The sequence below is a fragment of the Polychytrium aggregatum genome (assembly GCF_025602895.1).
Source record: "Polychytrium aggregatum strain JEL109 chromosome Unknown BJ171scaffold_14, whole genome shotgun sequence".
In the NCBI taxonomy this organism is placed as follows: domain Eukaryota; kingdom Fungi; phylum Chytridiomycota; class Chytridiomycetes; order Polychytriales; genus Polychytrium; species Polychytrium aggregatum.
The window spans coordinates 581,069-605,369 of record NW_026516216.1 but is presented as its reverse complement, the minus strand read 5'-3'; the positions used below and the strand labels follow the sequence as shown (position 1 = coordinate 605,369).

The following is a 24,301-nucleotide window of genomic DNA, read 5'->3' as shown; positions in this document are numbered from 1 at the left end:
CAGGCCCGTGGGTGATAGTGCTGGTGTATTGCGGTGCGAGATTGGCTTGGATCCGAGTGGGAGCCTGCTATTACAGCGTTTCGAAAATGAAATGGGTACCATGTGTCCCGCCAGGTTCAGCCCTGGCTTGGATGCTCTTGTGCTGCTGTGGCAATCTGCTGCCTGCTGATGCGTCAACGCCTGAACTTGCATCAGATTGCACACTCTCGCAAGCCGTCATCGAGAGCATCACCCGCCCGCCACACCGAGCTGTCTCTGCTGAGATAGGATCAGGTGGCGGGGCTGGCAGAGGCGACGAGGCCGAGCTCGCCTGAAAGGCTCACTTGGCTTTCTTGGTGGCAATAATAAGATGCGCCGTGGTGCCAAACAGCGTGCCAGCCTCCTGGCTTTGGCAGCTGTCGATGTCCTTGTGGTTGGCAAGATATTCCTCGTATTCGTCGCAGTGGGCAATGTCCCACACCATGATCGTGCCGCCGGGTCTGGCCACTCGGACCATTTCCTGGAGCCCATAATCTCGCTGCAGCCGGGCTTCAGCCGCAGATTCTGAGCTGGCCCCGCCTTGGCTTGACCCGGGGCCAACATACTTTTCCGAGAAGCAGTGGACCGTCAGCGACGAAACGACGGCGTCGAACTGACCCGATTCAAAATCGGTGTTGCGGCCATCCTGGGTCTGGATCGAAATGAAGCGGCTTGGATCGGCGATTCCTTCCTTGAGAGCGTTGCGGAATACGGCTTTCTCCCCGCCCTGATGCGAGAGATCCTTTGTGTCCCAGGTGTCGATGCCGACCACTCTGCGGATCGACGGGGCCTCGGTGCTCTGGGCCTCGCCGGCTTGCCTTCGCTTGCCCTTGACATTCACGTCGAGTTCCGAGGCTGGATCGGATCCTGGCTCTTGGTCGAGCTGCTGAAATTCCCTCGCGAGAGCACAGGCAAGCAGCCCCCGTCCCGTGCCGACATCAAGGATCTGGCAGCCCGGCTTGACAAGCACGCCAGACGCCTTGAGGCGATCGACGATTTCGAGAGCCTGCGTCTTTTTGGTGGACAATGACCCGAACAGATGGAGGGCAGCCTTGTAGAGGTTGTAGAGCGCAAAGATGTACAGGATTTGGGAGGTTGATCGCAGGTAGAGCGGAGCCTTGGCTTTTTCTTCTGCAACGGCAAACATCACCCGGGTAATCCACTGGCACATTGCTGCGGTGAAAATGACAGCGATGGAGACGGCGAGGAGCGTCCAGGGCACGCTGATGTCGTCGATGCCGTAGAAGCCGCGGAGCGGGGCGGCTTTGGAAGCTGCCGGAGCAGTTTCGGAGCTGGCTGCTGGGGCGCTGGGCATGGAGAGCGATGGGTCGAAGCGATGGGTTGAAGCGATGGGTCGAAGCGATGGGTCGAAGCGGTGCAGAGAGGAAGGCCGGGTCTGGTCTGGTCTGAGGGCGCTCGCTCCAGAAATCCTCGCATTCCGGTGACGGCTGGCCGCAAACGGCAGCGCCACGGCCGCGCCGCCGACAGAGGCGCCAGCAATCACTTTTTTTGTTTGGTGTTTGGACCGAGCGCCAGTGCGCCTGCTGCTGATCTGCTCAGACCCAACAACCGTTCCGGACCCACACCCCGACCCGTTTGCGGCGACGACAGCATGAGCGACCAGCCTGTCTCCACAAACGAAAACACGCTGCTGCTCGTCCAGGCCTGCCGCGACGGCAATGTCGAGCAGATCGCCGTGCTGCTTCAGGCCACCCCCAAGCCCGACATCCACTATGTCGATCCCGAGACCGGAGCAACGCTTCTCCACGATGCCTGCGGCTCTGGAAGCCTCGATGCCGTCCAAGCCCTCATCCGCATCGGCGTGCCGTGGAATTCGGTCGATTTCGCCCACAAGAGCGCTGGCGAGGCCGCCCTTGAGGCCGGCCACATGGATGTGTACGATGCCCTCGTACAAGAAGGCATCCGATCCGAGCTGCTTCTTGAGGCTGTTTCTCGCCACCATGACGATGAAGATGACGATGGTGCCGAGGAAGATGATGATGCCGATGGCAATCTCAAAGATGGCGGCGAGGAGATCCACGAGACCGAGCATGACAATGCACAAGCACCCGATCAAGTCGGCGCGGACAGAGCACTTCGCCAGGACACCAAGCCGGGACCTGATGCTGCCGCAGAGCCTCCCAAGAAGAAGACCAAGGTCTCGAATGCCGAGTATCTGGCGAGCCCGCTTGTCTTTTCCGAGGGCCGACTCCTGGATAGCGAAAGAAATGCCGTCATGATGGGATGGGAGCATCCGCTGATGATCCATCACGCCAAAGTGATTGCTCCCAAACCCGGCCTGGACGTGCTGAATGGTGAGATCAAGAGCGGAAGATGTCTCGTTGGCAGGCGGTTCGGCTTCTATCATCTGTGTGAGGCCAGGTCCAGCAGATAGATTGTCTGCAGCCACCAACTACAGCCAGCGACGTAGCGTGGCAATGCACCGGCACCGATGCGGCTGATACACCCTCGCTCACCACTCGCATCCGTCCACCGACTGGCAGTTGGCTTTGGCCTTGGACTGGTCGACAAGGAGCTGCAGAAGCTGAAGCCGCGGACGCACACAATCATCGAAGCACACCCGGACGTGTACAAGCACATGCTCGAGGAAGGCTGGGACAAGATCCCCGGAGTCAAGATCCTGTTTGGTCGGTGGCAAGATGTCGTTCCTCAACTCGAGACCTACGACGGTATCTTCTTTGGTGAGTGCTCATACCTGGCTTGACCAGACGAGCAGCTGGCCGGAACTCCAGTATCCGATCATCTCTGGCTCCTCCGGCTCAACTTTATGTCCATGGATCCTGGTTCCAGATACCTTTGGCGAGTATTATGCCGACCTGAAAGGTAAGTGGTGTCCAAAGTGGCGGTATGGCCGCCGGGATAGCAGGATTTGCATGGTCGGCGCCGCACAGAACGCTGGCCTGCTCGCCGAATCGGACTGACCGTGGCATCTGTGTTCAGAGTTCCACGAAGTCCTGCCCAACATCCTTCGACAGGACGGCATCTACTCGTACTTCAACGGCCTCGGAGGCACCGACCGGTTCTTCCACGACGTCTACTGCCAGATCGCAGATCTCGATCTGCAGGACATGTGCATCCAGACTGAATACGTCCAATTGGATCTCGAAGCTCTCGGCGATGAAGTCTGGCAGGGCACCAAGCGGCCGTACTGGAGCCTCAACACTTACAACCTACCGATCTGCAAGTTTATGGAGCTCTGAGGCAAACGGTGAAGGGTGTTTGCCGAGTCGGCTCGCCGCTCGATGGCGGTAACCGGAATCGATTCGCGGCCCTGAACGCTCTCTCACCCCACATACGTCACCCACGCCCAGTGCAGCAGTGTCGGCACATCGTCATCGCCGATCCAGACGGGTCTTTGATGTTTATTTCGTCGGCAAGCCCAGGGGAACAACGGTACTCGCTGTAGACTCCACATCAGTGTGCTTTTGCAAAGATATGGCCCTTGTGTGGAGCAGCCAAGCTGGCCCAATGAGCGAATGAAAGAAAGTTAGGAGTACAGAATGAAGTGAAGAGTGGAGTGGTTGGATTTGATGTTGATGAAGGGGTGCAGAGGCATGTGCTGTGGCATCGGCGCCATCGGGGCCACTGTTCTCGTGCGGTGGTGCCTTGTGTGGTTTGGAACGCCAAAGGCAGGCGAGTGATCTGTTGAGCCCCTACAGCTCATAGGGGCCGCCCGTGCCGATACTGCTCATGGCTTTCTTGGGAGCCAGGGCTTGTGAGCCGATCCACTGCCAGACCGGGTGCTGCTCGCCACATATGTCCATGCTTGTCTCGCGCACATTCGAGTTGAGGAGGACCATCTCAGAAACCTTGATCCAAACCTTCTGGCGCTGCTGTGGATCCAAGTTGAACCGTTTCTTGTTCATCATCGACGCCAGAGCCGAGGGAGACTCGAGGCCCTCCCCATCAGAAACAGCGCTCTCGCTGCGGCCGAGAGACGGCGATCCGAGCTTCTTGTGGACGGGCAGAAAGTGGTCGCGAAGTTGGTTGGTGCTGAGGCCGGGGATGGGATATCGAACGGGATCTCGGAAGTGATTGTCACCTTCCTGGTGGAGCGCCTCGAGCACATCGTCGACCAGCTCCGAGATCATCTTGGACTCTTGTCGAGCATAGTGCGCTTGGCCCCAATAGAAGGCAACGCCAAAGATCGTGAAACCGGCCACGGAGAGCTCCAGAAAGTGTTTTGAGATCCAGTCCAGCAAACTTCTACTGATGCGGCAGCTCAGGGGCATGATCGGGGGCTTGCTGGATCGGAGCATGCGTTGTTGGTTGGCATAGATGCAGGACAGATCCGAATCGATTACTGCTGCCTCCGGCTTGGTCTTGGCGTCGGTGAGGGTCGGGCTGGATGCTGGCGTGGCTGAAGTCACGGATGTCGACGCAGCCGACTCTGATTCAGGCCGCGGCGGAGCGTCAAAGAGGCACTCGGTCGTGTTGATTCGCTTGAGCACAAGCTTCCACTGCTCCTCGAACCGGACATCGTCCCAGCGAGTGCCAATGAGCGCCTTGAGGCTGTTCTTGGCGGTCGACAGCGGCATGCCAAGCACGTGTCTACCATCCTCGGACCAAATGTTGCCTTCAGCCGAGAGATGGGGGTCTTGTTTCTTGGGCGAGTGGAGGGCGCTGCGGATCTGCAGGATCCGTTTGCACTCAAACTGACCAGTCCATCGTCGCACAATCTCCTCCAGAGCGTTGGTCATGCTACGGATCTGCTGGACTTCCTTCTGTTCCTTGGCTATCTTCTTGAGGTCGGGTTTGCAGGTGGGCTCGGTCCAGGGGAAAGGCAGGAGCGAGTAAATCAAGCCCCGGGTGCCGACAACAGAAGTGACCCAGTTGGGAGCCAGATAGTAGTCACCTTCGCACGCCAGAAGGTTGCTCTCGGTGCAGGTGCCACGCTCCGGGCATGGGATGCAGGTCGGCAGGGCATATCCAAATGGATTGTAGCCTTTGTAGCTGGGTCGCTGATCTTCTTTGTTGGGGCCGCAGTAGCCCATGTCGCCTTCGATACCGTTGCGCCAGTCGAAATAGCCGTATCCGAGCAGCACGGCCAGGGCCAACCAGAGCATCCAGAGCCCAGATCCTTTGGGTGGGAGTGTGGTATCCTTTCTTCGCACCGAGCTGCGCCTGCCAGCCTTTTTCTTTTTGGGAGGCTTGGGTGTCGCGGGAGCCTCGCCAGCGGCGTGGGCGTGCTTGGGGCGCTCATCGTCCGTGGTGGCCTCGGCCACACTGTGCTTAGCTGCCGGCGGGGTCGTGGGTGCGGGAGCCCGTTTCTTGAGTCCAGAAACAGCCTCGCCTGGTGCGGTAGGGGAGCTAGCGGCGTTGGATCTGGCTGCGACCAGGGGGCCATCGATTCCGTCGGTCGAGCGGGTGTAGACGCCCAGCGATTTTCTCGGAGTCTTGGACAGCTCGCTAAAGGATGAGTTGCGCCTGACGCTGGCCACAGAGCTGGACTGGGAGCTGTGCTCGGCAAGTAGACTGGGATCCATTGTTTTTCTCCCTGGACGGATGGTGGCCGGGAGGGCGTGCGCCTCCATCGCCGCCGGCGAATCATCCACTGTGTCCGGTTCGCCCAAGGCAGCAGCATCCTCGAGAGCGATGTGGCCCTCGTAAGTGTCAAGAGACTCGATTTCGTCGATGGTATCGATCTCGTGATATGCCGACAGCACAACCGAGCGCTGGTCCAGAGATCGGCGAGAAGCCGAGTGCTGAGGATCCTCGGTCCAGGAGCCTTTTGCTCGGAAGTCGTTGACAGACTTTCGACGAGACGATGCAGAAGGCCTGGCAGAATGTGGGCCAGCGGAGGCGTGCGGATGTGCAGCGCTCACGGCACTTGCAGATCCGCGGGGGGCCGAGTCAAACGGCGGGGGCTCGTCTGTGTTCGAGAAACTTGGCACAGTCACCTTTGGGGTGTGAGCTCGGAAGTTGAACGGCTGCGGTGACGGGTTTGCGGCAATTTGCAGCGGCCGAGTCGACGCAGGCCGATGCGCTCCAGGGGCATACGACGCACGGACTTTCTTCTTGGGCGTCTTGAGCATGGCAACATCTGAGTCGACATCCGACTGGTTGGCGGACGGAGGGTTTGAGATGGCGCCGGTGGACTTTCTCCGAGACGCCGACGATGGAGTCGCCTTTGGAGGAGTTTGGAAGGGGTTATCGTATGAAATGTCGCTGGTCTTCTTGGGAGAGCCTCTGTGGTTGGGTGTGTGCGGGCCGGAGTGAGCCTCGACCGCGGTGGAGTCGTCCTCGGACTCTTCGACAAATTCATCAAAGTCTTGTTTTATACAGGTTGATGGGGGGGGTGGATTGTGTGTGATGTTAGTGGCTGTATGGGCATCGCCAAAAGCGGCGGCAATCAGCCCAGCCCTTGGAGCAAATTGCCAGTGCCGACAGAATGTACCAACGCCGACAGAATGTGCCAACACCGCCAGAATGCGCCAATGCACTGACGGCTACCGGTCTGAGCACATACCAGAATCCTGAGAGTCGACTGAAACGGCAACGAGGGAGGAACTCGCAAGCTCCAAGGCCCGCTCTGTATCATCGACTGGTTGGTCCTGGTCGCGGACATTGCCAAACGATATGTGATCTCTGGACGAGGCTGGGACGGTATAAAAGGCTTCCGACGGACGCTTGCGCTTCTGAATGTCCTTCTGGATGGCCAACTTCTTCCTGTGGCTGTCGATGAGGCGCTTCCGGTTGGCTGCGATTTGGTTGTTGAAGAGCTGGATGTAGACGTCCTTCTTTTGCTTGGTTGGGGGCAGCACAACACCTTCGCGGGACAGCAGGGATGAGAGCGCCGGCACAGAAAGCTTGCTGGGATCGAAATTCTCGGCGAGGTACTCTGGCAGAGCATCTCCGAGCAGGTCGCTGTTAGACTCCATTAGGCTGTTTGTATGTGCGTGGAATGCCTGGGCCGACAGAGATCGGGGTTGGTGAACAGGACCAAGACGGCTGGGCAGATGATGGGAGGATGCTGGGCAGACCACAGAACAGAGTGCATCAATTTTGTCCAAAAACGGCAGCCGCCTGGACGTCACGTGTGCGGGCGGTGCTTGGCGGCTGCCGGCCCCAGCCGGCCCGCATTGCATGTGAACGGGTCGGCGATGGCCCGGCTGGGACGAGGAGGCCGTCGAACAACAGACAGGCACGATGCGGTGAACAGGATGGACTGGTTTGTTCCAACGGACGGGTGGTATCACTGCAATATCGGTCCAAAGATTGCATTCGATGCACGAGCGGTTTCCACGAATACCGCCAGTTCTCACGATGGCTCCTGATGGCTGCCTGACCCCGTAAGCACCACCTTGTCGTCCGGGTCTTGGCTCCTTGCTTGATGGATAGCGCTGCGTCGCTCCTCAATAGGGGTCCATACCAATCCAGAGCGTCAAACACAACGGGCAAGACATTGGCTTGCAGCGCCCGCCCAGCCCGCGTCGCAGGCCCGCTCTTTCTGTTAGGTCCTGGTCCTGTCGTGCCAAGCGTCCTGTCCAAGCGGCTATGGGTTGTGTTGCGTGTGCACACCGAAGCTCTCAGCACGCAGCGCTCTCGGAGACGGCAGCATCTCCTTGGTTTTGTCGCTCCATCTTGCCCCACATCGCGCCTCGACAATGCGGCCTATCGCGCTCGCCAGCCATGCTTGGAGTCACAGGATGACGGCGGTGCTGTTGCTGGTCCTGCTTCTCGTCTGCCCAGCAATGGGTGGGAGGGCTCTGACCATGCCGGTCACAAAACACGACAAACTCTCATCCTATTTCATGCAGCACTTGGGGCTCAAGGTCCTACCTATGGCTTGCAAGCGAAGATCGGCGGCTCTGTCGCATCCTGTCTTCCTGTCGCAGTATGTCCCTGTGAAGCCACGGGAAGCAGTGCCCGCACACGTCCTCCTTATGGCATACAAGACAGACATGCAAATCCAAGAGACATACTTCATCAAAGCATTCAGGATTCTCCACGCGCTATACCAGGGCCAGCCGGCGTCTGTGTTCACCAACATTACGGCGCTGAGCCAAGAGGTGCTTTCGCAGCCCATCCGAAGTCTCCCGTCTCCGAGCCACTGCTTTACGCGTGAGCTTCTGCTTCATATCGACGATCTGTTGGGCCAGTACCACAGAATCGTGCATGACTGGAGCACGGTGAACCTGGAGGCCGACCTGGATCTTTTGGCCAGCGCCGACACGATCTACAAGGCCGACAGCAAGTGCAGGGAGCGGCTCACAATGCCAGCCCAGATGCCGCGCGTGCTCGAGCTGATAGCCGTCAACGCACCAATCGAGCAGATCTACAAAGTCTGGCGATCCGACATTATTACGAGCATCCACATTGTCAAAAGCAACGTCAAGGTTCTTGAAAGCATGCTATCGGAGAGCATGCAGCTCGAGACGTCGCTGCGTAAACGGTTCAAAGGTATGATCAAAGTCGCGTCGTTCTGCGCTGTCGTGGAAGGGACCGTGGGAACGCGGCGAGCGAAAGCGTCCTGACAGCCAACCTTCGTCCCATCAGACGCCGACACATTCAAACTCGTGGTCAAGGGGCTCGGAATCTACGACTGCTTGAGCTCGGAGCTCGCACACATCTTTTCCGACCACCTTAGTATCGCCCGAGGAGTATCGATGGTCTTCAGAATCGCGGCTGCACAAACAGACCACCCGGATGATGTGGTAGCCGATGGAGAGTTTGTACTGGAGTCGGGTACGTATGGTGCATCCGGGCGTGGTATAGTCGCGGCGAAATGTGCGAGCGCTGCAGTAGCCGCTTCGGTGCGGCCTAGAGCGATCACCGACCACACTCCAGCACTGCCGCCCGCATTGACATATTCTTGTTCTGGCTTCTCAACCGACATGCTATAACATAGCCCCCTGAACCAAATGATGAGAAGCGGGCTCGTTGAGATCAACAGCGTCCGCAAGCGACATGGGACTCGGGTTGTGCTCGGACTCTTGACCTCCAGGGCTGGGGTTATCTATGCTGGCAGCCGCCTTTGGTCTGGTGTTTCTGCATTGATGCTGCACGCTGCTACAGGCAAAGGTACAGCTTTCCCAAAACGAAATGGGACACCCTGTTATGAGTCTGGGGTTCAGTTTTCTTGTCCTGAATACACACACCGATTGTCTGTCGTGGCCAAGCAGCGTGTCCAAGGAGACTGGCGTTGTGGCTGCCTTTGGGAATGCCTCCTGGAAGCAAGGGAAGGGATATGCTTCCAGCCCGCGGAGACTCAGATTTGCTCGGTAATTCGAGTAATTCACCCATGTGTGCTCGGTGAACGAGTTCAACACATCCCAGGTGTGCTCACAGTGCCGGAAAGCCAAGCGACTCGAGAAGGTCGAGCATCTTGATATCGAGGAACCATGGAGCTGTCCAAAGGGTCGAATGCGTCCATCGCACTCCCACATCGAGTGAATGCACCACACTCCCATGATCATTGTTCCCCGTTGCCTGAGGCTCCTTCGTGGGGCGATGAGCAGTGAGCGAACGTGCTGATGAGCGAGAGGGACGACCAGCAAAGGACCTGGGCCGCGAAATACAAAACATAACTCCCACGTCCTGTTCGCGCATATATGCCGCTCTTTCAAGTGGTATTTGCCCGGGAAGTTTGGAGCGTGCGCTGTATTTTCTCGGCAACACTGCGCTGCGAAGGATCGCGACCGGATCGCGGGCGTGCCCGTCTGGCTTGTGCGCTTCATCGGATGATGAACTTTCCCCGTCGTGGCAAGACCGGCGGCTTCGGCGTCTCGTCGACTGACGAAGAGGCCAGGTTGGTGACGAATTCGTGGAGAACCGGAATCCTCTTGAGAATCATGATCCAAGCCAGGGCCCAGACTGGTGGGGGATACGACATGACATGGAGGCGGATGAGCTGCGTTTCCGTGAGCGCTGCTCGGCTCACGGCCAGAGAGCCGACTTGCAGATCCGCCCTGTGCCCTGTATCATACGTCCTGCATGCCCTATTCCGCATCCTGCATGCCCTATCATGCATCCAGCACCCAACACGCCACGCACCATCTTGTGACTCATGTCGGGCGCAGTCTCTGCTCAACAGCCACACCCAACGACCGCATCCAACAGCCGCATCCAGCCGATCGTGTCTGATACTCGCGGCTCACCTATGAACACGAGCACCAGCAGGAACACCACAGCCAGCAGCAGCTGGCCGCCGACCCAAACAAAGATCATCATGGGCAGCGTGCGAGCCCAACCAGGCAAGGCCGGGCGGCGGCCCATCGCCGGCGGCCCATGCCCTGCCGCCCGCCGCCCCGGGCCCTGATTGGTCCCTGCGGGCAAGCCCGGATGACCAGGCGGCGTCACGTGTGTCACCGCCTTATCGCAAAATTTTTTCGCAAACAGCCAAAGGATTTATGCCTGGCACACAGCGTAATCCGCCCCTGCTGTGCTCCTGGCTCGCATCCACCAGCTCCAAGCAAGCCCCGACCATCGCCGTGCCCCTCCTTGCCCCAGAGCAGCATTGGTCTCCCTGCCGTCTCCCCGGAAGAAACGAGTAAGTGGCTGCGGATGCGGCACGACACCGGGGCAGCGCAGCGCCCGACAGGCGGGGTCTGCCTGCTGCGGTGTTGCTGGGAGGAAACGGGCGTGTCTCCTGGACCGGCTCCCACGGCCAGCACCGGCACCTCGGCCTGACCTTCTTCCCATCAACCTGCTTTCCCACCACCCCTCATACCGAACGTGCCGCCAGATTCAGCCATGAAGCGATCGGCCCCGACCTCGGCTCCCTCGAGCCCAACCAAGCGACTCAACCTTGCCTGCGGCTCCCCCAGCGAGCCCACGGATGAGACTTATATCTATAAGAACTCGGCCTACGGCTCCGACATTCCCTCCGTCTACGCTGCTCCTGGATACCCGGACTACCTCAATCTCATTCTGACGGCCCGTGTCTACGACGTCGCTAGCGAAACCCCCCTGCAGCCCGCGCACAACCTGTCGCTCCGCATCAAAAACAACATCTACCTCAAGCGCGAGGACCTCCAGCCGGTCTTTTCGTTCAAGCTGAGAGGCGCCTACAACAGGATGCAGCAGCTCAGCGAGGAGGAGAAGAAGCGTGGTGTCATTGCCTGCTCGGCCGGAAACCATGCCCAGGGTAAGGCTGTGGCTCCAGCGGGCCCTCTGGGCGTTTGCGTATGCGGCTTGCGTATGCGACTGCTCGGAGTGGGCGGGCTGGGTTTGGCAGGCTCGGAGGCCTAACCCCCCCCCTATTCTTGCTCGGCCGGCGAATCTGTCAGGAGTTGCGCTCTCGGCCACCAAGATGGGCATCAAAGCCACCATCGTCATGCCTCTGGCGACTCCTCCCATCAAGTGGAGAAATGTCAAGCGTCTGGGTGCCGAGGTTGTGCTCTTTGGCAACGACTTTGACGAGGCCAAGACTGAGGCCGCACGGCTCCAGCAGGTAACGGCCGCTGCAGTGCCTCTGTGGGCCTTCTGGGATGACCTCTTCGAAGCGATCGCCCATCCGGGGAGGGTTGCATGTCCGAAGGGGGCGGCCATGATGCTCGAGGTCGGCCGGGTGCCATCGGTTGGGGCTCTGATCTGATGGACGAGTGCGAGCCCACCGGACCAACGCACCGGACCAATGACCTGCCCGGTCCAGTCCGAATGCTTCTCCAGTGCCCTGGGCAGCAGCACTACGGCATGTAGGTGGCAGGTCAACTGCACCACAGCTCTGTCCGCTGACCGCACTCTCTTTCTTCACAGGAGCGCGGCCTGACCAACATTCCCCCCTATGACGATCCGTATGTGATTGCCGGACAAGGCACCATTGGAGTCGAGCTGCTACGTCAGGCATCCTTTGGCAACATCGACGCCATCTTTGTGTGCGTTGGCGGTGGCGGCCTGGCTGCAGGCGTGGCCTCCTACATCAAGCGCCTGAATCCCAGCATCAAAATCATTGGCGTGGAGACACTGGACGCCGCTGGCATGACCACCTCGATCCTCGCCAAGAAGCGGGTAACCCTCCCTCAGGTTGGCCTGTTTGCCGACGGAGCCGCCGTCCGACTCGTTGGAGAGGAGACCTTCAGAATCTGCGAGCAGCTGCTGGACGAGATGATCCTGGTCAGCACCGACGAAATCTGTGCCGCCATCAAGGACGTCTTTGAGGATACCCGCAGTGTCCTCGAGCCCGCCGGAGCCCTCAGCGTTGCTGGAGCCAAGAAGTACATCCAGGCACATGGCTGCGAGGGCAAGAACTTTATCACCATTTGCAGCGGCGCCAACATGAACTTTGACCGGCTACGATTCGTGGCCGAGCGAGCCGACCTGGGCGAGAACAAGGAGGCCCTCATCAGCGTCGTTATCCCCGAACAGCCTGGAAGGTAAGCCGTCGATGCTGCAATTGCGGCTGCGGCTGCGGCTGTGGTGCTTGGTGAGGGATCCTGTACGGGATGACCAACCAACGCCTTTTCTTCTCCGTCCCCCCCCCTCATCATGCCCTCTGCTCCTGGCCTTGGTACTAAAAAGATTTCACCTCATCTCCAGCTTTTTGACGCTCCACTCGGTCATCCATCCCCGAAGTGTGACCGAATTCTCGTATCGGTATGGCGACGCCCACGAGGCGCACATCTTCATGAGCTTTGTGGTCAACGACCGCGACGCCGAGCTCAAGCAGATCTTTGCGGAGCTGCAAGCCCTTGGGATGCGCGCCATGGATGCAAGCCACAATGAGCTCGCCAAGGCCCACGCCCGCTACCTTGTCGGTGGCCGGAAGGAGGTCCCGCACGAACGTATCTTTCGATTTTCGTTCCCGGAGCGGCCGGGAGCGCTGAACCACTTTTTGAATTCGGTCAAGTGCCCGCTGTGGAACAGTGAGTACATGGACAGCGCGGGCTTGCTTGTGCCGCAGGATTCCAGGGCAGGACCCGGTCGGGACGGACAACAAGGCGGGCGGGGCGAGGCGTCGGGGGTTGGTGCCGTGGACGGGAGGGCGCGCGGAACGGGTGGGGCACGGGGGCAGGGTGGGCGGCATGGGACCGGGACAGCAGCCGGGCGGGGGCGCGCGTTCGACGGAGGAGGCTTTGGGCGGTGGTGGTGGTGGTTGCGATGATCATGATTGCGATTGCGGTGGCCATGACATCCCCCATCGACACCTTCGTTGTTGCGATGCGTCCGTGTCTCACCAGCCGCTTCTCCCGCTTCTCCCGCTTCAGTCTCGCTCTTCCACTACCGCAACTACGGCGGCGACGTCGGCAAGGTTGTTGTCGGTCTCCAGGTCCCTCCCGACAGCCAAGCCGATTTCGAGACCTTCTTGGGCGAGCTCAAGTACCCGTACGTCGAAGAGACCAACAACAAGGTCTATCGTCTGACTCTCAACGCCGGCTTTGCCAACTGAGACCGAGCCCTGAAGCGCAATCGGGAGCTGCCTCCGTTTTCCGAGCATCTAATTTGCTGACCTCAAATATAGACCGTGATACGCCCAGCCATACGCAGCCGACGGCCATCCGGAACAAACGCATGGTGCTAGATGCTATATTTCGGCCCAGCGCCTCACGGAGCTGCTTCCAGCTTGAACCAACAGCGTCGTGAAGGGAGGGAGAGAGACTGCGCTGGGAAAGTGACAAAATCAGTGCAGCCGAGGTATTCATTCGACGAGGCGACAACTCGATACCAAAACCGGAAAAGGATGCAATCCAAGAGACACAGGTGGAAACGACAGGGTCATTGACACCGATGGCGCGGCAAGCGGTGCTCGTCGGACGGCAGTGCACAGGATTCCTGAGAATCATCTGGCAACTACCCGGCCTGCAAGAGTTTGCGGGCTATCGAACCAGAAACGACCAGATCCTGCGGAGGAACGAGCGAGATCGCAACGGCTTCTGGACGATGCGGCTTCCCTGAGACTCCGTCGTCGGGCCGAGCCATCTCGAGGCCCCCGAAGGAAGGCGGGCAGCAAGGTGAGGTTCTGTCGGGAGATGGATGCTCTCGACGCTCGCGCGGGACCCGAATGCGACAAACGGACGCAGGATTCTCATTTCTTGGAAGGCAGCGGATGTAGCTTCGTGGACAGCGGATGTGGCTTCGTGGACAGCGGATGTGGCTTCGTGGACAGCGGCAGGATCAGGACCAGGACGAGGACGCCAGTGGACGGTGAATCGAGCAGGGCAGGAGGTAGAGCAGAAGGCAGACGAGCGAACGGATCAGTCCAGAGACAGACAAGCGAACGGATCAGTCCAGTGACAGACAAGCGAACGGATCAGTCCAGAGGCAGGCCGAAAAAAGCCCTGGGTGCTATTTTTGGGTCCGGGCGTGCAGACGGCGCCTGCCGATGATGTTGCCGTTCCTGGACATACATCGACCCGAGGGCACCGCTGCTGGCCCAAGCTGCTGGCCCAAGCTGCCGGCTTGCCGTTCAGGCTCTGGCTGGTGTGGGGTTGGAATATGTCCGTCGTCGGCCCCTTGCACAACGACCGCCGTGGGAAAGCACTGGCTCCTGCCCCAGACATCATCGCGTGCCTGTCCATGATCAGTGCCGCCGTCCATCGAGCGCTGTCCCCGCCATCGTCTCCAAGTCCAGATCCAGCACCGATCTGCTGCGGATCCCGTCTGCTCGACGCTGTCCTCGCTCCTCTCGTGGCGGCAACGAGTACGCCGGCCCTCCAACGACCCTGCGCTGCTTCTTGCTCAGCGGGTCCTATACTTGCACCCCACCCCTCCATGGTGTTTCTCCGACCTTTCGTCTTTCTGCTCCTCACACCCACGCATCGCGGCCGAGACCTCTTCGGGCACCTCCTCTGTCATGCTCTCTCGTCGTGTGCACTCCACGACGATCGACGGACTATGGGATCGTGCGCTTACCCGTCGTTGCGTCTCGTTGCGCCTTCGTTTGCCTGTCAAGCTCACAGGATGGACTCCAATGTCTTTGGACCTCTCTGCATCGGGGCTACCGTCTGTGCCCCCCCCCTCCACCTCCACGGACTCTCGAGGTCATGATTGGCATCCTCGTTGGCGGGCCGACCACATGGACACGGCGACCGGCGGTCGCAGGGAGACAGCCACACACGCCTCGAAGGCCAGCCGCCCTCCCGCCCATCGCCGGCCCGCCTCTTGCCTCCTCTGGGCTGGATCCTTCCCTTTCCTGGCCAGCCTGCGGGAGAGCCCAAATCCACAGAGATGCTGAGGAGCCGGCGTCCTCGCCAGTCACGATGGGCAGTCCTGTGGCCGGCGGCGGGATGCATTACCGATTCGCCAGCCTCACCTGGTGCCTTCCCTGGGCGGCTCTGCTTGTGGAGACATTGTTGGCACTGACACTGGCGGTGCTCCTGACAATATGTATACTATCAACACTGTCAATGCCACTGACGCTAGCGATTCAGCTGACCCTATGTATTCTATCGACACTACCGATGCTGTTGGCGCTGTCGATACCGCAAAGCCCTGGACGTCACAGACACTACCGTCGCTGGCCATGCGGTTGATCAAACTCCCAGTGCTTGCCCAATCAGCCCTCCAGCCCAAGGGGGTCTGGCTATTCCCTCCTCCCATCTGACCTCTCGCTTATAAGTGCGCCGGCCAGAGGCGGCCCCCCGGCTCCTTCTCCCTATCTGAGCCCGCAGCCGCTCCAGGTCCTCTGCCCATCCCGACGCGAGCGAGCCGCCGATCTCAGCCGCTTGGCCGATCGTCCTTGTCCAGCAGCCGCCAGGTCCTCGCGTTCCTCCAGCGACCGCAAGTCGTCCGCCTCTGATCGGCCCCCCCCTCCTGAACGACCAAACCGCACCGCTTCGTCGGAGCTTTTCCTTGTTGCAGTCCCTGGTCCGTCCTTCCGCCGCATCGCCGTGCTTGATCGCTGCCTCAGCCCCCCCCCTCCCGGCGTATATCTGCTCATCGACCCGCCGGCCTCGGCCCCGAGAGAGATCGTTATCATGAGCGCCGCCTCGCAACGACCATCCAAGACCTCCTCGTCCGCCGCCTCCAAAAAGGTCTCCCCGAGCAGGTCCCTCAAGATCGTCACAAAATCCCATTCCCAGGCCTCCTCCCACATGCCCGTCTCCGCGACCTCGTCCAAGGCTCAGGCCCGCTCGGCCATCGGCCCGTACTCGTCTTCCTACGGCAAGCCCTCGTCTCAGATCCCGCACAGCAACCCAATCGTCAAGCCGTCGGACTATTGCGGGCGTCCCGCCTCGATGCAGCAATTCGATCCAAATCGCCTGAATCCCAGCTTCAGCGCCCGATATGTCTTGCGAGACATGCTCGGTTCTGGCGGATTTGGCTTTGTCTACGTCGCTCAGCGACTATGCGATGGCGTCGAAGTGGCCGTCAAGTTCATCCGCAAGTCCAAGGTGCATCCAAACAGCTGGATACTCGATTCCGATCTTGGGTGGGTCCCAAGCGAGGTGTTCATTCTGAAACGCGTAAGTATCTCTGTTCCGCCGTGTTTGCCATGCAGGCAGTGTCCCCAGAAGCGGCCAGCAGCCCGCCTAGAGAGTGCATATCCGCAATGTGCGCTGCGATCCAAGCACAAGTCAATGTCTTTTGTCGGCAGCACTCGCCCAATTGCGAGATGTATCGACCAACTGATGCTCACATTTGGGCCCCACGCATGCCTGCAATCGGCTGTCCTTCTGCAGATCCAGCATCCCAATGTCATCCGATTCCTGGAATATTACGACGACGACCATTTTGGCTATCTAATAACAGAAATCCACGGTGCCCCATGGACTTCCAGCCGGGAGGCTCTCGATTCGTCCCTGAATGGCTCGACTGGTCCAGTCAGCACCGGGTTTCCGTCGCCACTGACGCCCAATTCATGCGAGTGGTCCCAGTCCTCAACGGGCACGTACGGCTGCCCACATCCTCCATCGGTCGACTCGCTTGCGTCGGCCACCTCGCCTCCGATCTCGCCAGCACAGTCTCTGGACGGCGATCCTGCGCCCAAGAAGCCGCCTTCGTTGACCCGCAAAAGCTCGCGCGATCTGTTCGAGTGCATCGAGCAGCATCAGCGCTTCACCGAGGATCAGGCCAAGTTTGTCATGAAGCAGATCCTGACTGTTGTCCGCGATCTGCACGCTCTCGGAATCATCCATCGCGATCTCAAGGACGAGAACATTCTGATCAACGAACGGTTTGAGGTCAAGCTCATCGACTTTGGCTCGGCCACCATCGTTGCGCCAGCACAGCCTGTGGTCTTCAATTCCTTCCAAGGGTATGTAGCGGCAGTGCCCCAACCCATTTTCCAGTGCTGATCGCTGCTGCACACCAAAGCCCGCGCAATCCAAGACGCTCTTTGGCGCCATCTGATCAGGGGCTAATGCGGTTCAATTTGCTCCTCCCTGCCTGCAGGACCGTCCAGTTCGCCTCGCCGGAGATGCTCCGGGGTGAGCGCTATGGAGGTATTGAGGCCGATGTCTGGGCACTCGGCACCTGCCTGTACATCATGCTCACCGGCGATGCTCCGTTCCAGAGCATCCAGCAAGCCTCCTTTGGCAAGATCAACGAGCCCAGGTGTCCGCTTTCCAATGAAGCCGTACATCTGATCTACTGGATGCTGTGCGTCAGCCCTCACGAACGAGCGACCCTGTTAGATGCTCTCAGCCACCCGTGGTTCTACTGCTGAAGCCCGGTGCTCGAACGGATATGCGGAGCCCTGCCGCCTCATGAATCTCTGGAGCTTGCTGGTCGATTTTACATGTGTCCCGGTCGGTTGCGACCCTGCTGCAATCGGGTGTGATCCCTTCTTCGATTTGAGTGGCTGTCCACACAAGCACAACCAATCCAGCCGATTTTCATCCCAATCGTTTTCTCGGTCCCAAGCCCGAGCTCAGCAACGACGAGGAAACCTTCCCTCTGTCGAGCCAAGCTCATTCTCGCACTCGACCCTTCCAACGACACGTTGGCCCTGGGAACTCTGCCCTTCCAACCCTGTTGATCCCTTTTACTTGCAGATACCTATGGCTCGAGTCTTACTGTCTGTCGATGGTCGCCGACTCGTGCAACCTCTCCCGATCGGACTGAACTTCGGGACAGACAGTGTGGTACATGGCTTTTGCGTCTCTCGCCCACTCCCCCAACCTGCTTCCAGCACCCTTAACTTCATGTCACATAGTTTTCCTGCCTTCTCTTGCCATTGTACCCATCAATTTTGCCCCCAATCTTCAATTTTTGGACGCACTCTTTGCACGGCCCTTCCAAGAACAAAGGGACACCCCGAAATATAAGGTTTCATTTGCCAAAGCTGCTCGGCGGTGCTTACCCAGCGGCGGCGGTCCAGTGGCCGATCGCTGTTACAGGAACTTTTGTCTGTCGTCAATTTGCAAGCTTGCTTGAATGGCGATGGCTCCGAACAAGAGCTCGGCGAGTGGTCCCATCCTGACCTCCCTTGAGTTGAGCACATTGGGTGGATGCGAGTGCATTCAGGACTCAGAGAAAGCGTGGTCATCTCTCTGGGATCAAGCCCATAGTTCCTTTGCGAGTTACGACCGCGAAGGCACATTTCTCTGCTCGAGCCCAGCCCCCCCCCCAACCCGATGCCGCCGAGAGTCGGTCCGGACGAGACCCAGTGCGCTTTGGAGCCCGCCCTCCGTGTCTATCTGTCGTCCCGCCAAAATTGCGTCACCGCGACAGTCCGTGAGCTCGGCTTGCTGCTTCTTCTGACTCGAATCGGCCGAAATTCAGCGCTCACGGCAGGGCAGCGGGGCCAAAGTCTTCACTCGGAGACTCCCGAGAGGATTCGCTTTATTCCCGATGGTATTTCTAGGCACACGCTTCCAAAGTCTACACACCCAACTGTGAACGGAGCTGCATTCTTTCACATGCCTTGAGAATGCAGACGTCGCGAGCGAGCACGATGGCATTCATCAATGCTCTCCCATCGCATCGCATCGCATCGCATCGCATCGCATCGCATCGCATCGTGCGCAAGTGGGTATTCTAGCGTCGGCCATTCTTCTTGGAGTGCTTCTTTCCTCCCGAGATTGCCGGGGCAGCCTTGCCGCTTGCCGCGGGAGCAGTAACGGACTCGGCAGCAGCAGCAGCGGACTGACCCTTGCTCGGGGCGGCTTTCACGCCAACCACTGGAGGGATCGGCGCTGTCTTGATCTCGACCTTGGGCTTGAGGCTGATCTCGGGCTGGGCCTGGGGCTTACGCTGGGGCAGCTCCTGTGCAGCTCGGGGGGCTCCAGAGCATGCTCCAGAGCAGCACGGAGACTGAGCAGTCTGGGACAGGATAGATGGGGGCCCATAATCAGATAAAATAACATGCTCGGTTACTCCGCTTCAAGAATGCATCGCACGTTTGGCTAAACGGCGTGCAGAGGCTCTGTCTCGTCTCTCGGGGCCGATGACGCTCATGCGACACTTACGACTGGCTCGACTCGCTCGCTGGGAGGGAGCTTGGTGTTGGAGGCGGCGGTCTCCTCGGGCTCGACAATGAAGTAGTTGTTGCCGTATTCCTGGTTGTGCCAGAGCGAAAGATTGTCCCCAACAACAAGGTCAGACGCCATTCAGGGCGGAAAGGCCTAATGTCGTATATCCTGGATCATACATTTGTACCACATGCCTCATCCATCATACATTGCATTTCCCCCCAGCATCGGCGACAAGGAGACTCTGCATTGGAAGCAACACAAGCTCACCGAGACATCGATGGGATCGACCTTGTTGGAACGCCATTCGCCATCCACCACAAACTTGTATTGGACTCGGGATCCGGCCGAGAAGCGCTCGGAATCAAGCTGGACGGCGAGCTGGAAGCCGTCCTGACCCTTTTGCATGCGGCCAGTTTGACTCCATGAGTCCCATTCGCCTGTTACGATCACCTGTATCGAGGAGGGGAGGAGAAGCGATGTTGGAGAGGACGCGAGGATTTAAGAGTCTGCGTTTCCCACCGCCCCTCTGGCCAGAGCTGCCCCACAGGGAGGTCGATGGCATCGCTGAGTGGGTCGGCGAGCCTCTTTGCCTGACAAAGTCGTACCTCCGAGGCGTCGGTTGAGGGCCACAGGAAGGTGCGAGTAATCATTGCGAAAGCTATCGGAGGCTTGAGCTGAGAATGACTTGTTGAGAAACGAAAATGTCAGAGACACGCGCTGGACAAGATCGAGAGGCAGATATGGATCGGAGAGGACAACATTGAAACAGCAGCAGGGTCCCAGAGGCGCTCTTATCTATGCGTCGGGCGGTTCGCCCTCCAATGCCGCCTCCTGCCTGTGTCGTTTCATGCTCACACCGTCTCCAAGCGCCGTCCAGTCACACCTTGGCCCCGTCTGGGGCTGCCAGAGCGCCAACCTCAAACCGCTTCTCCGCAGCGCTCAGACTGGACGGGACTGCATCCGTTCGCGGTCGAGTTCGTCCTTGGTTTGGCTCTGTAGACCCAATCCTCGCGCGCTTCTCCCAGCACTGGCGGGAGAGCGCTTTCGTTTGTGCAGCATTCTGATGACGCCGTGTGGTGGCATTTGAGCGGGGACATTCGGCGGCGACTGATACGTTGGGCTCGACTTGCCTTCAGCGGATCTGGCTCCCTCCCCCTCCCCCGCTCGCCTCCTGAAACCACCTGCCCGGGAGAGAGAGAGAGAGAGAAAAGGGCGCTCTCGACTCCGTCTCTAACCGCAAAAATGGGTAATTGCGCGATTGAGACCGCCGAGCATCCGGGGTGGTGGTGGTGGTGGTGCATTCGAGCGAAAGCCTGTCCTGGCGCTTTTCCCGCGAGAACGCACTGATGGAGTGGCTGACTCGGTGCGAGCGGATTATATTCTGGAGTGGCGAGGGGAGGATATGTGGGCTTGCCAACAGAGAGGAGAGGAAAGGAAGAAAAGAGACCCAAGTCTTCTCGAGATCGAAGGAGAAAGGGTTGAATACCATCATCAAGCAGACTTGACCGGCCTTGGAGGGAAAATTCCCCACATCCAGTCGAGGAGTGAATGGTCATAAGCGACAGGCACAGGGCGATGGGTTGGACAAACAGCAGGGGCTGGAGCAGACATGGCGAACGAGAGCAAAGGAGATGCGAGTGGGATAGGGGAGCAAGTCAACTGGGGAGACGTAGTGTCCAGAGTCAATATCTGGCAATCGAGTGCCGTGAGGCAGAGGGGGATTGAGCAAAGCCGAGCGACAGAGCCAACTGGGTATACACAAAGGCGATGTTCTTGGCTCTCTCCCTGCTAAAATAACGACTGATATCTATCTATACACGTCCGGAGTCGCCCAAGAGTCGGCCAAAGAGGAGCAGGTAGCAGAGCAGGGCTTGAAGGGAAACGACGGCGAGGGAAGGGTGAGTGGGAAAGCAAGGGTGAGTGGGAAAGAACGGATTGGGAATAATACGGCCGCGAAGGAGTGAGGGTGGGGTGGGCCACAGAGAGAGCAGTGTTCGTCCATCGGAATATGCGCTTGTCCAACTCGGTCCGATGCCGGTTACTCTTCCTTTTCACAGATGCTCATCAGCGATACGCGATACTGCCAGTCGATGTAGTCCATGTAGTTGATGTACGAGTCGCTCATCCAGAAGGTCGGCAGATGCGGGTTGTTTGAGGATGGCTTGGTGAACTGCGCGGCAAATTGCTGCAGGGCCTGGGCAAATCCTTCATTTGGACGAACAATTGGGCGGCACTGAAAAACATTGGCGCGGTGTCAGCTCAGCAAGTCCGCCGCTCCTCGCACGGGGCGCTATAAACGAGCAAGTGGCCCGGCACTGAGCCTGAGCTTTGAGCAGTCGTTGTATATCATGTCGTCCGGTTGACATGGCTGGCTTCGGCCCACAGGACAGGTCCAGCCGAGGGGACGGACCCATTCCAGTCGATGGAGCGCTGTTGCTCCACAGTGGCATGTCCTCGATCCAGGAGGAGGAGGATTATCGATATCGATATCGATGTCGATGCCGAGTGATCCCGGTCAACTCGAACCGGCGTCGACGGACTGCTACCAGCTTACCCGATACGTCAGCTCCCACGCATCGTACAGAGACATGGAGCAGAACTTGATCAGATACGCCAGAACGATTGTTGAGGAGCGACTCACGCCGGCATGGCAATGGACCTGGCGGGAGAGAGTAAATAGTAGGTACACGGGGAGCCAGAATACTGTCAGCGTTGCAGATACCAGGCACATCAACGGAAACGGACTCGGCTCGGTCATGGATCCGCCCGGGAGAGTTTCGATCGTGCTGATAGGATTCCAGACAAAACGTCGCCCGCATTGTGCAGCAAGTGGTCCGAATGGAAAAGCAGGGTCTGGAGCGAGACCCCAGCACCCACACTGCGCGTGCGTCGAATCGCCACGACATACCAAAACAGCCTCTCCTTTCAGCCTGGCCGCCTCGATCAAGTCGGCAGTCCGCTCAAACAGATTGATGATGGGCTCATCGGGCGAGTCGTCGATGGGAAAGTCGTGGTAGACGACCGTAGGGCTGCCCGAGTCCGAATCCACGCAGTGATTGACAAAGCCCCAGCCCAGCCGGATGATTTGCTTGATATTGTACTGGGACACGAGCGGCTGGGTCGCCGTGAAGCATGATCCCAGATACAGCACCTGGGGCAGGATCGGAATGGGCTCGTCGCCCGGGTTGGTCTTGCCGTACCAGACCGAGTCGACCAGATGGGCTTGCAGTAGCCGCAGCTTGTCGACGGGGTGCGAGATGTCGATGAAGCTGTTGTTGATGGCTTTGGGGCGCTTGGAAGTGGTCAGGAGCATCGGGAAGCAAGCGTTGAAATGATCCAGGCCGCCCTCAAGGACACCCAATTTGACACCCGGATCGCAGGTGTCCTTGATGGCCTGGGCGACAAAATGGGCAAAGCCATAGCGAGCGCCCGTGTCGTCGTAGACAACGACGTGGCTGCACTGGTTGCGGCGCTTAAAGTGGGTATCGACCATGCGGTCAAGACCGAGATCGCTCTGCAGCCGGGCCATGTCCTTCTGCGGGCCAAGCGGGCCTGGGGTGGGCGGGTATAAGTCGTCGATCATCATGCTTGAGAGATCCTCACCCTCGTCAGGGATTCCCGCGGTGGCGACAGTCTCCATGATATCCACAGGACGGCCGCCATCAAGGCTGGCGAATCGTGGATCGCCCTTGCCAAAGATGCCGTATTCAAAATCGAGCTCGGTCGCGGACTTGCTGTCGAAATCCGAGAAGAGCTCCTTCAGATACGAGCGGTACAGGCCAACGAGCTCCAGATCGCCGTCGATGGACATGTCTGCTTCGGCGATGGATTCGGACGACGAGTCCACGAGGGCCAGCGACCGGAGCGGCATCGACTGGATTTCGGCCAGATTCTGCTGCTTGGGCTCGATCTCGACATCGGCAAGCGTCTGGTCGGACCAGTACTCGAGATACTGCCGGAACTGGCGCTTACGGATGGACACGAAGCGGTAGCGGAAGACCTCGAACTGGGTAAAGAGCTGGGCGCCAGGGATGGCTCGCTCGGTCTGCTCGCCGGCGACGTCGACAAGCAGCAGGTTAAAGAAATCCGAGCGCATGAGGTCGACGAGATCCGAGGGCGCGATGGAGAGGACCGGCAGCGAGGGGACCGAGGACCGGATCGAGTCTTCGTCCATCAAGATGTCGATGACCTGGGAGGAGATGACGTCTTTGTCCATGTCGACAGCCTGCTGATCGGAGGGGACTGTGGCGATGGCACTATCCATGCTGGGCGGACGAAGAGGGATGCGAGGGAGGTACTGTTGATGGGAGGTGGTGGAGCTGTACTGGCTGAGCCGCCGATGGGGGAGAGTTGGTTGGTTGTGGTATCGGCTGTGATAGCGATATGGTTTGTGGTGGCGGAGGGATGCCGGCGATGGAAGCGGACGAGGTCTGGGTATGCAGCAAGTTCAGCGGGGAGTGAGGGTGAGAGAGAGAGAGAGAGAAAAAAAAGGTGGGAAGCGACGGCCAAATGGAGAAGACGAAGGGCAGGAAACCCGAAACAGCAGGACACGCCCAAGGGGCGGATGAGGGGCGCCTATCGGTTGTGCGATGCGCACGGCGGCCAAGAGGAGGGCGTGTGCGAGTGCGCTGGTGCGAGTCTGGGGGGAGGAGCGGCAGCGAAAGAACGCAAGACGGCAGGCAAGGCGGGCGTCTGGACTCGGCCTGTGTCGATTCGGACCAGGCCGGCTGGGATCGCCTCTGTGAACTGCGCCGATGCGAATGGTCGACTGGGGGGGGGTTGCATCGATGCGAATTGCACCAGCTCTGTTCGGCTCTGTTCGGCTGTCTGGATGCGGCAACATTGAATCGCAGCAACGGCGGTGCTGTTGCGTTTGCTGTGGGTCTCGACCCGCCGCCATGGGCCGACGCGACATCGAACACGGGCGGCCGAGGTCGCACACATGCGCATTTGGCAATGGCACG

At 59.2% G+C, this 24,301-nt stretch overlaps 9 protein-coding genes across 9 annotated transcripts; 4 read left to right on the top strand and 5 right to left on the bottom strand.

Moving 5' to 3' along the window:
* Positions 1 to 3: 3 nt before the first annotated feature.
* Positions 4 to 1,401, bottom strand: BJ171DRAFT_500970 (uncharacterized protein). Its single transcript, XM_053110624.1, has one exon. It carries the CDS (start codon positions 1,331 to 1,333, stop codon positions 320 to 322), a length of 1,014 nt encoding a protein of 337 aa, XP_052967701.1. The 5' UTR covers positions 1,334 to 1,401; the 3' UTR covers positions 4 to 319.
* Positions 1,402 to 1,666: 265 nt separating this feature from the next.
* Positions 1,667 to 3,227, top strand: BJ171DRAFT_412899 (S-adenosyl-L-methionine-dependent methyltransferase; the record flags this gene model as incomplete). The annotated part of the gene is made up of 5 exons (XM_053107302.1): positions 1,667 to 2,000; positions 2,154 to 2,333; positions 2,523 to 2,720; positions 2,830 to 2,862; positions 2,980 to 3,227. Coding segments are annotated over 5 exons (993 nt in total), but the record flags the coding sequence as incomplete, so codon positions are not given.
* A 264-nt stretch (positions 3,228 to 3,491) lies between these two features.
* BJ171DRAFT_63602 (Man1-Src1p-C-terminal domain-containing protein) lies at positions 3,492 to 7,009 on the bottom strand. The gene is made up of 2 exons (XM_053115700.1): positions 6,509 to 7,009; positions 3,492 to 6,310 (listed from the first exon to the last, which is right to left on the bottom strand). Exons 1-2 carry the CDS (start codon positions 6,918 to 6,920, stop codon positions 3,693 to 3,695), a joined length of 3,030 nt encoding a protein of 1,009 aa, XP_052967699.1. The 5' UTR covers positions 6,921 to 7,009; the 3' UTR covers positions 3,492 to 3,692.
* Positions 7,010 to 7,754: 745 nt separating this feature from the next.
* Positions 7,755 to 9,039, top strand: BJ171DRAFT_598285 (uncharacterized protein; the record flags this gene model as incomplete). The annotated part of the gene is made up of 3 exons (XM_053114830.1): positions 7,755 to 8,442; positions 8,539 to 8,727; positions 8,987 to 9,039. The coding sequence occupies 3 exons, from the start codon at positions 7,755 to 7,757 to the stop codon at positions 9,037 to 9,039; spliced, it is 930 nt and encodes a 309-aa protein (XP_052967698.1).
* Positions 9,040 to 9,619: 580 nt separating this feature from the next.
* Positions 9,620 to 10,213, bottom strand: BJ171DRAFT_500964 (uncharacterized protein; the record flags this gene model as incomplete). Its single annotated transcript, XM_053110623.1, has 2 exons — positions 9,620 to 9,855; positions 10,140 to 10,213. Coding segments are annotated over 2 exons (214 nt in total), but the record flags the coding sequence as incomplete, so codon positions are not given.
* Positions 10,214 to 10,553: 340 nt separating this feature from the next.
* On the top strand, positions 10,554 to 13,460 carry BJ171DRAFT_500961 (tryptophan synthase beta subunit-like PLP-dependent enzyme). The gene is made up of 5 exons (XM_053110622.1): positions 10,554 to 11,128; positions 11,271 to 11,434; positions 11,740 to 12,356; positions 12,520 to 12,845; positions 13,188 to 13,460. The coding sequence occupies exons 1-5, from the start codon at positions 10,735 to 10,737 to the stop codon at positions 13,367 to 13,369; spliced, it is 1,683 nt and encodes a 560-aa protein (XP_052967696.1). The 5' UTR covers positions 10,554 to 10,734; the 3' UTR covers positions 13,370 to 13,460.
* A 2,697-nt stretch (positions 13,461 to 16,157) lies between these two features.
* BJ171DRAFT_422952 (kinase-like domain-containing protein) lies at positions 16,158 to 17,587 on the top strand (the record flags this gene model as incomplete). Its single annotated transcript, XM_053107572.1, has 3 exons — positions 16,158 to 16,385; positions 16,602 to 17,176; positions 17,314 to 17,587. 3 exons carry the CDS (start codon positions 16,158 to 16,160, stop codon positions 17,585 to 17,587), a joined length of 1,077 nt encoding a protein of 358 aa, XP_052967695.1.
* A 1,313-nt stretch (positions 17,588 to 18,900) lies between these two features.
* BJ171DRAFT_474108 (uncharacterized protein) lies at positions 18,901 to 19,987 on the bottom strand (the record flags this gene model as incomplete). The annotated part of the gene is made up of 4 exons (XM_053108728.1): positions 18,901 to 19,185; positions 19,332 to 19,421; positions 19,605 to 19,787; positions 19,943 to 19,987. 4 exons carry the CDS (start codon positions 19,985 to 19,987, stop codon positions 18,901 to 18,903), a joined length of 603 nt encoding a protein of 200 aa, XP_052967694.1.
* Positions 19,988 to 21,485: 1,498 nt separating this feature from the next.
* Positions 21,486 to 23,856, bottom strand: BJ171DRAFT_500945 (uncharacterized protein). The gene is made up of 2 exons (XM_053110621.1): positions 22,246 to 23,856; positions 21,486 to 21,996 (listed from the first exon to the last, which is right to left on the bottom strand). The coding sequence occupies exons 1-2, from the start codon at positions 23,599 to 23,601 to the stop codon at positions 21,880 to 21,882; spliced, it is 1,473 nt and encodes a 490-aa protein (XP_052967693.1). The 5' UTR covers positions 23,602 to 23,856; the 3' UTR covers positions 21,486 to 21,879.
* Positions 23,857 to 24,301: the final 445 nt, after the last annotated feature.